At 38.2% G+C, this 10,586-nt stretch overlaps 1 protein-coding gene across 1 annotated transcript in view; it reads right to left on the bottom strand.

The window, feature by feature from the left end:
* Nucleotides 1–9,261: 9,261 nt before the first annotated feature.
* The window catches only part of PALMD (palmdelphin), a 55,497-nt gene continuing 54,172 nt past the window's right edge, over nt 9,262–10,586 (bottom strand). The window contains exon 8 of the mRNA XM_027114444.1: nt 9,262–9,622. Coding sequence (XP_026970245.1) covers nt 9,579–9,622 — 44 coding nt within the window. The 3' untranslated portion in view covers nt 9,262–9,578. The remainder of the gene's footprint in view (nt 9,623–10,586) is intronic.

The raw sequence follows: 10,586 nt of genomic DNA, 5'->3' as shown, positions 1-10,586 counted from the left end.
CCTGTGCAGCCCGCCACTGCCAGGGTCCCAGGATCCAGGGACAACTTCCCTGGGAGAACACACGGCACGCCACAGGCTGGTGCAACGTCACGCCGGCCTCTGCCGCCACAGGCTTGCCCGGCACTCCGTGCCCCTCCCTCCCCCTGGCCTGATTGAGCCAGAGCCCCCGAATCAGCTGCTCCTTTAGGCCCATCCTGTCTGAACGAAGAACAGATGCCCTACGGTGACCTACACGTAGAGGTGGGGCCAAATCCAAAGCTGAGCCCCTGGGAGCTGTGAGAACAAAGAGAAAGGGAAATTTCTCCCAGCAGCGTCAGAAGCAGCAAATTAAAGCTCCACAATCAACTTGATGTACCCTGCATCTGTGAAATACATGAATAGACAACCAATCATTCCAAATTGAGGAGGTGGACTTTGAGAGCAAGATTTATGATTTTTTCCCCTTTTCCTCTTTTTGTGAGTGTGTATGTGTATGCTTCTGTGTGAGATTTTGTCTGTATAGCTTTGCTTCCACCATTTGTCCTAGGGTTCTATCCGTCTTTTTTTTTTTTTCTCTTAATAATTATTTCTTTATTTTAATAACTTTATTATATTTTATCTTACTTTATTTTATTTTACTTTATCTTCTTTCTTTTTTCTTTCCTTCCCTCCTTCCTTCCTTCCTTCCTTCCTCCCTCCCTCCCTCCCTCCCTTCTTTCTTTCTTTCTTTCTACTTCTACTAATTCTTTCTTTCTACTTTTTCTCCCTTTTCTTCTGAGCCATGTGGATGAAAGGCTCTTGGTGCTGCAGCCAGGAGTTAGTGCTGTGCCTCTGAGGTGGGAGAGCCAACTTCAGGACACTGGTCCACAAGAGACCTCCCAGCTCCACATAATATCAAATGGCGAAAATCTCCCAGAGATCTCCATCTCAACACCAGCACCCAGCTTCACTCAACGACCAGCAAGATACAGTGCTCAACATCCTATGTCAAACAACTAGCAAGACAGGAACACAACCCCACCCATTAGCAGAGAGGCTGCCCCAAATCATAATAAGTCCACAGACACCCCAAAACACACCACCAGACGTGGACCTGCCCACCAGAAAGACAAGATCCAGCCTCATCCACCAGAACAACACACTAGTCACCTCCCCCAGGAAGCCTACACAACACACTGAATCAATGTTAGCCACTGGGGACTGACACCAAAGAAAACAGGAACTACGAACCTGCAGCCTGCAAAAAGGAGATCCCAAACACAGTAAGATAAGCAAAATGAGAAGACAGAAAAACACACAGCAGTTGAAGGAGCAAGATAAAAACCCACCAGACCTAACAAATGAAGAGGAAATAGGCAGTCTATCTGAAAAAGAATTCAGAATAATGATAATAAAGATGATCCAAAATCTTGGAAATAGAATAGACAAAATGCAAGAAACATTTAACAAGGACCTAGAAGAACTAAAGATGAAACAAACAATGATGATCAACACAATAAATGAAATGAAAAATACTCTAGATGGGATCAATAGCAGAATAACTGACGCAGAAGAACGGATAGGTGACCTGGAAGATAAAATAGTGGAAATAACTACTGCAGAGCAGAATAAAGAAAAAAAGAATGAAAAGAACTGAGGACGGTCTCAGAGACCTCTGGGACAACATTAAACGCACCAACATTCAGATTATAGGGGTTCCAGAAGAAGAAGAGAAAATGAAAGGGACTGAGAAAATATTTGAAGAGATTAAAGTTGAAAACTTCCCTAATATGGGAAAGGAAATATTTAATCAAGTCCAGGAAGCACAGAGAGTCCACTACAGGATAAATCCAAGGAGAAACACGCCAAGACACATATTTATCAAAATGTCAAAAATTAAATACAAAGAAAACATATTAAAAGCAGCAAGGGAAAAACAACAAATAACACACAAGGGAATCCCCATAAGGTTAACAGCTGATCTTTCAGCAGAAACTCTGCAAGCCAGAAGGGACTGGCAGGACATATTTAAAGTGATGAAGGAGAAAAACCTACAACCAAGATTACTGTACCCAGCAAGGATCTCATTCAGATTTGATGGAGAAATTAAAATATTTACAGACAAGCAGAAGCTGAGAGAGTTCAGCACCACCAAACCAGTCTTACACAAATGCTAAAGGATCTTCTCTAGGCAGGAAACACAAGAGAAGGAAAAGACCTACAATAATGAACCCAAAACAATTAAGAAAATGGGAATAGGAACATACATATCGATAATTACCTTAAATGTAAATGGACTAAATGGTCCCACCAAAAGACACAGATTGGCTGAAAAACAAGGCCCATATATTTGCGGTCTACAAGAGACCCACTTCAGACCTAGAGCCACATACAGACTGAAAGTAAGGGGATGGAAAAAGATATTTCATGCAAATGGAAACCAAAAGAAAGCTGGAGTAGCAATTCTCATATCAGACAAAATAGATTTTAAAATAAAGACTATTAGAAGAGACAAAGAAGGACACTGCATAATGATCAAGGGATCGATCCAAGAAGAAGATATAACAATTGTAAATATTTATGCACCCAATATAGGAGCACCTCAATACATAAGGCAAATACTAACAGCCATAAAAGGGGAAATAGACAGTAACACATTCATAGTAGGGGACTTTAACACCCCACTGTCACCAATGGACAGATCATCCAAAATGAAAATAGATAAGGAAGCACAAGCTTTAAATGATATATTAAACAAGATGGAGTTAATTGATATTTATAGGACATTCCATCCAAAAGCAACAGAATACACATTCTTCTCAAGTGCTCATGGAACATTCTCCAGGTTAGATCATATCTTGTATCACAAATCAAGCCTTGGTAAATTTAAGAAAGTTGAAATCGTATCAAATATCTTTTCCAACCACAACGCTATGAGACTAGATATCAATTACAGGAAAAGATCTGTAAAAAATACAAACACATGGAGGCTAAACAATACACTACTTAATAACGAAGTGATCACTGAAGAAATCAAAGAGGAAATAAAAAAATACCTAGAAACAAATGACAATGGAGACACGACGACCCAAAACCTATGGGATGCAGCAAAAGCAGTTCTAAGAGGGAAGTTTATAGCAATACAATCCTACCTTAAGAAACAGGAAACATCTCGAATAAACAACCTAACATTGCACCTAAAGCAATTAGAGAAAGAAGAACAAAAAAACCCCCAGCGTTAGCAGAAGGAAAGAAATCATAAAAATCAGATCAGAAATAAATGAAAAATAAATGAAGGAAACAATAGCAAAGATCAATAAAACTAAAAGCTGGTTCTTTGAGAAGATAAACAAAATTGATAAACCATTAGCCAGACTCATCAAGAAAAAAAGGGAGAAGACTCAAATCAATAGAATTAGAAATGAAAAAGGAGAAGGAACAACTGACACTGCAGAAATACAAAAGATCATGAGAAATTACTACAAGAAACTCTATGCCAATAAAATGGACAACCTGGAAGAAATGGACAAATTCTTAGAAAGGCACAACCTGCCAAGACTGAATCAGGAACAAACAGAAAATATTAACAGACCAATCACAAGCACTGAAATTGAAACTGTGATTAAAAATCTTCCAACAAACAGCAGCCCAGGACCAGATGGCTTCACAGGCGAATTCTATCAAACATTTAGAGAAGAGCTAACACCCATCCTTTTCAAACTCTTCCAAAATGTAGCAGAGGGAGGAACACTCCCAAACTCATTCTATGAGGCCACCATCACCCTGATACCAAAACCAGACAAGGATGTCACAAAGAAAGAAAACTACAGACCAATATCACTGATGAACATAGATGCAAAAATCCTCAACAAAATACTAGCAAACAGAATCCAACAGCACATTAAACAGATCAGACACCATGACCAAGTGGGGTTTATTCCAGGAATGCAAGGATTCTTCAATATATGCAAATCAATCGATGTGATACACCATATTAACAAATTGAAGGAGAAAAACCATATGATCATCTCAATAGATGCAGAGAAAGCTTTCGACAAAATTCAACACCCATTTATGATAAAAACCCTGCAGAAAGTAGGCATAGAGGGAACTTTCCTCAACATAATAAAGGCCATATATGACAAACCCACAGCCAACATCGTCCTCAATGGTGAAAAACTGAACGCATTTCCACTAAGATCAGGAACAAGACAAGGTTGCCCACTCTCACCACTCTTATTCAACATAGTTTTGGAGTTTTAGCTACAGCAGTCACAGAAGAAAAGTAAATAAAAGGAATCCAAATCAGAAAAGAAGTAAAGCTGTCACTATTTGCAGATGACATGATACTATACGTAGAGAATCCTAAAGATGCTACCAGAAAACTACCAGAGCTAATCAATGAATTTGGTAAAGTAGCAGGATACAAAATTAATGCACAGGAATCTCTGGCGTTCCTATATACTAATGATGAATAATCTGAAAGTGAAATCAAGAAAACACTCCCATTTACCATTGCAACAAATAGAATAAAATATCTAGGAATAAACCTACCTAAGGAGACAAAAGGCTTGTATGCAGAAAATTATAAGACACTGATGAAAGAAATTAAAGATGATACAAATAGATGGAGAGATATACCATGTTCTTGGATTGGACGAATCAACACTGTGAAAATGACTCTACTACCCAAAGCAATCTACAGATTCAATGCAATCCCTATGAAACTACCACTGGCATTTTTCACAGAAGTAGAACAAAAAATTTCACAATTCGTATGGAAACACAGAAGACCCTGAATAGCCAAAGCAATCTTGAGAACGAAAAACGGAGCTGGAGGAATCAGGCTCCCTGACTTCAGACTATACTAGAAAGCTACAGTGATCAAGACAGTATGGTACTGGCACAAAAACAGAAAGATAGATCAATGGAACAGGATAGGAAGCCCAGGGATAAACCCACGCACATATGGTCACCTTATGTTTGATAAAGGAGGCAGGAATGTACAGGGGAGAAAGGACAGCCTCTTCAATAAGTGGTGCTGGGAAAACTGGACAGGTACATGTAAAATTATGAAATTAGAACACTCCCTAACACCATACACAAAAATAAACTCAAAATGGATTAAAGACCTAAATGTAAGGCCAGAAAGTATCAAACTCTTAGAGGAAAACATAGGCAGGACACTCTATGACATAAATCACAGTAAGATCCTTTTTGACCCACCTCCTGGAGAAATGGAAATAAAAACAAGAATAAACAAATGGACCTAATGAAACTTCAAAGCTTTTGCACAGCAAAGGAGTCCATAAACAAGACGAAAAGAGAACCCTCAGAATGGGAGAAAATATTTGCAAATGAAGCAACTGACAAAGGATTAATCTCCAAAATTGATAAGCAGCTCATGCAGCTTAATAACAAAAAAACAAACAACCCAATCCAAAAATGGGCTGAAGACCTAAATAGACATTTCTCCAAAGAAGATATACAGACTGCCATCAAACACATGAAAGGTTGCTCAACATCAGTAATCATTAGAGAAATGCAAATCAAAACTACAATGAGGCATCACCTCACACCAGTCAGAATGGCCATCATCAAAATATGTAGAAACAATAAATACTGGAGAGGGTGTAGAGAAAAGGGAACTCTCTTGCACTGTTGGTGGGAATATAAATTGATACAGCCACTGTGGAGAACAGTATGCAGGTTCCTTAAAAAACTACAGATAGAACTATCATATGACCCAGCAATCCCACTACTGGACATATACCCTGAGAAAACCGTAATTCAAAAAGAGTCATGTACCACAATGTTCATTGCAGCTCTATTTACAATAGCCCAGAGATGGAAACAACCTAAGTGTCCATCGACAGATTAATGGATAAAGAAGCTGTGGCACATATATACAATGGAATATTACTCAGCCATAAAAAGAAACGAAATTGAGCTATTTGTAATGAAGTGGATAGATCTAGAGTCTGTCATACAGAGTGAAGTAAGTCAGAAGGAGAAAGACAAATACCGTATGCTAACACGTATATATGGAATTTAAGAAAAAAAAATGTCATGAAGAACCTAGGGGTAAGACAGGAATAAAGACACAGACCTACTAGAGAATGGACTTGAGGATATGGGAAGGGGGAAGGGTAAGCTTTGACAAAGCGAGAGAGAGGCATGGACATATATACACTACCAAACGTAAGGTAGATAGCTAGTGGGATGCAGCCGCATAGCACAGGGTGATCAGCTCGGTGCTTTGTGACTGCCTGGAGTGGTGGGATAGGGAGGGTAAGAGGGATGATGATGCAAATGGAAGAGATATGTGGATATATGTATATGTATAACTGATTCACTTTGTTATAAAGCAGAAACTAACACACCATTGTAAAGCAATTATACTCCAATAAAGATGTAAAAAAAAACAATTCCATTCACAACCATCAAATAGAATAAAAGAGGAATAAATTTAAGGAGATGTAAGACTTGTACAATGAAAAATACAACGCATTATTGAAAGAAACTGAAGAAGATCTGATGAAATGGAAAGTCATCTCATGTTCAAAACATTTATGGGTGTATGTCAAAGGTGCATAGGAACAAACTGAAAGAACTTGCAGTGGCCAGAGCTGGAGCTATTTGAGCAACAAATTGTGTTGGATTATAACTCAAGTGTAGTGTAAACACCCATGAGTCTACACTGATTTAAATTAATGATTGAATAAATAAACAAATGCGGGAGAATAGACAAATCTCCTGTGCAGAAGAATTTGAAATAATTGATGTAAATACTCTATCCTCAAGGAGAGTGAGCCTAACTCCCTACTCCTTAAGTATGGGCTGTGCATAGTGAGTTCCTGCCAAAGCATACAGCAAAAAAGAATAATTTTACAGTGAAGTAATCTGACTAAACTATATCAGCCAGGTTATCAAGGTCAGCATTAACATTATGTACTTTCATGTTGAAAGTACGTACCCTTGATATGATGTGATGAAAATGGCAATTTACTCTTTTGTCTTCCTTTCCCAAACTTATGACCTCAGTCTAATCATGAAAGAAACATCAGACAATTTGCAATAGAGGGACATCTTACACAATACCTGGCCAGTAATTTTCAAAACTGTCAAGCTTGTCAAAAACGAGGAAAGTCTGAAAAGCAGTCACAGCCAAGTGGAGCCTAAGAGGACATGACAACTAAAAGTAATGTGGTTTTCTGTATGAGATCCTGGAACTGAAAAAAGGACATTAGGTAAAAACTAAGGAAATCTGAATAAACTATAAGACCTTAATTAATAATAATGTATCATTATTGGTTCATTAATTATAACAAATGTACCATACTAATGTAAGATGTTAATAATAGGGGAAACTGGGTGTGGAGTATATGGGAACTTTGTATTATGTTTTGGATTTTTCTCTTAATCTAAAACTGTTCTTTAATGTTGAATATAGTTAGCTGTGGGTAGCATAACTCGGGAGTGTGTGTCTCCTCATTTGGGTGAGAAGGTGAGATCTTTTTTATTAAAGGATAGCTGCATCTTATTAGATGGAAACAGTTGTTTTTTAGTTGCTTGAATGGTCAACAGTATGTAGAAAGGTAAACACGGAAGCTGGGTAGAAAAACGAGTGGACTGTGCCAGTTTAATTCTTCATCTTTATCTTCATCATTTAATGCTTCATCTCCAAATCCACCCTTCTTTGCCCTGCTTTGTGATGTAAACATTTCTTCTTTGCCAGCTGAAGCAATGTTAGCCTTTGCCAGTAGAGGGTACTGGAGGGATGCTGCATGGCAATAGCAGCAAGAAGGCACCTCACTTCGGTTTTCCAGCTTTCTTTCCTTTTCCCTGAGCACAGGAGCCAGTGGATTGGTGTGTAGATGGTCCAGACTCACCTCAGCAGCCCTGACTGACCGGTTCCAGCTTTGCACTCAGACCCCATTCTGCCCACCTGGCAGCCATTTCTGCAGCAGCGCCCGCTTTACCCCCAGGCAAAAGACCAGTTCCCACTTCCCACACCTTCTGGCCATGCTGGGCCACTTCTGCATACAAGCCCCGGTCCGTGCCTCATGATCTGCCAGACAGATTCAGGCTTATGTTGCTTGAACCCAACTGGTGTTACACAGCCTCCCCTTGCAGACTACATCTTTCCCCTTCTGAACCACTTATTCATTCATTTGCTTATTGATCACTTACTAGGTGCCAGGCAGTGTTCTAATAAACTTTTGTGTACAAAAACCAAAACCCAAACCCAGTGATTTAATCACAAGGATGGCAGAGCTACAAAAGAATGTGCAGATTTGACAAGTCACTTATGCTAAAGTCAGAAGCATGAAAAAGAAGGAATGGGACCCTTGGACCTGGGATAGGGGTGTTTGTATTAAAGTGCTTCTGAAATTTGACCTTCCAGATTTCCTGGAACATTCCAGGCCAGCAGAGGAGCTCTTTCCTCCTAGAGAACAACTGCCCCTTGCAGACACCTCATCTGAGGCTGATGCTCTCCAGGTAATGCTTGCCCTCATCAGGATCTGCTTGTTTTACTTCTCATTGCCTCCACACTAGTAGCTAAGATAATTTCATCATGGTCTCACCAGGGCAATTCAGTGTTTTCCCAAGAGAAAACAGACCATTCACTGAAAGACTTGTCAGGACCTGGATAATTAGCACTGGCACGATCCAGGGGAAGATGTATTTGAGTGGATTTTGAGGGTGTTGGATGGAGGGCAGTATAACAAGGTAAGGCAGGAAATAATTGGTATGGGAGTATTCTCCTTCAAATCATGATTTAATATCCTGGCAAGAATACTTAGGAATGAAATGTTGTACACTTTCTTATAATGTTTTAATATTAGGATTCTAACTTGTTTACAAGAATTGGTCAAACATTAGATCAGATTTGTGTTGAGAATTTGGGAAGTCCTCCATCCAACAGTCTTGGGTCATAATCAGTCATTGTACCCTGGAATTCACATTGAACTGAATGAAAGAAAAGATGATATTTCAAGAAAACTGAACATATTGGTTATCAACTGTAAAGTCATGTACGCTATCAAGATAATCCAAATCCAGTCCCCAAATATGAGGATAATTATTGCATGCACCTTTAAAATGTATGCAAAGAGTTTTAAGTCTCAATTGAATTGGTCCTTAGCAAGAGGATGTAGTTGTCTTAGAGCCTTGTTGACTTGGGATGGCATGTTTACTTGTCAGAGTTGAAGATGAATATTTCTGTGATGAGGTGCAGTGGCTTCCTATGATCTTTCAATCTTTGTGTCAGCAAAATTACAAGGTCAGTTAATAAAATACAGTCGGGCTATTTTAAATAACTTTATTCTTAAATTTAACAAGCTCTTATTAGAAATGCTTTGGTATCAATACAATAAAAATATGTTGGTTTCCCCCCACTGAATCATGTCAAGTAACTGGAAAAGTTAAGAGTTTGTTCTCCCCAGCTTTTTTGGTATTTGTTTCAAATAATGACTACTGCTTATTCACATGGCTTAATATGGGTATAATTATAATTTTTTGTATCTCAGGAAAAAGAAACAAAATATCTGGAAGAGAAATTTGCAAATGTTTCTTAGTTTCTTCTTCAAAGGGTGTTTACGTAGATGGTACACCTCTTAGATAACTTTTTTCCCCAGCTTTGCCATTCTCATCCTTAAGGCTGCAAAATAAAGAAAAAATAGAGAGAGAGTTATGGGAAAAAAAGCTTTACTTTTCACTCTAAATGACCATTACATAGATTGCAGGAAAGTTTGAAACATACCTCAGATGATTTTATCCAACAATGTGAGCATTGTTTTAGTAGCATAAAAAGATAGTAGAAATAATAAGCTATGGTTAACTTAGGGAAGAAGCAGGTTCGGAACTAGAAGGAACCTATTTCTATAAAAATTAAAAGAGCAAACACAGCATAAATTGAGTAAATACAGGATTAGTGCACAGTATCACTATTAGCCATAGATAAACAGCTATGGGTCAATGACTGTTTTGTGCATATTTCTGAGCTATGTACTACTAAAGAGAAAAAAGGCATTGACATAAACCCTAATTCATGATGGTTGGGTTATCTTTTAACTCATCAAACTTGGTTATCCCAAAGGGCTTCATCCTTGGATATAGAATAGCAAGAACAAAATTTTTAATAATGAAACGATACGAACCAATATTTAGGAGTTGAAGTCATGATAAAATGTCTTTGTCAAGATATGTTATATGTGCTTTCAAAGGGCAAATTTATCTTTTTGAGAATATTTCACTGCTAATGGTATATTGGATGTAGAAACCATTTTAAAAATGTAGATTTAAAATTCATAACATTTCTCTGATGTTCTGGTATCATGCCATTAATATTTAAGAACAGAGTATAGCTGTCTCAGTCACGTTCCAAAAGTTGAGAGATGCTTTCAAGGCACTGATCATTACAATCATGTGTAATATGGCCCAAGAACCAGCTATTTAACTGTTTGCAAAATTTTGTTTAATTAAAAAAAATCAAAAAGGGAAATCATGTTTTCTTATTTCACAGCCATATATTAGTTGTCCATCAACAAATGAAATGACCCTATTTCTAAGAAGCTCTTTTTCACAAATACGAGAAGGTTGGGGATCTAATATTGTAAGAAGGC

Source organism: Aethalodelphis obliquidens, unplaced genomic scaffold, assembly GCF_003676395.1.
Source record: "Aethalodelphis obliquidens isolate GAN/ISIS:26980383/991018 unplaced genomic scaffold, ASM367639v1 scaffold13, whole genome shotgun sequence".
NCBI classification, from domain to species: domain Eukaryota; kingdom Metazoa; phylum Chordata; class Mammalia; order Artiodactyla; family Delphinidae; genus Aethalodelphis; species Aethalodelphis obliquidens.
Note: the sequence above shows the minus strand (reverse complement) of the source record. Positions and strands in the feature narration are given on the sequence as shown.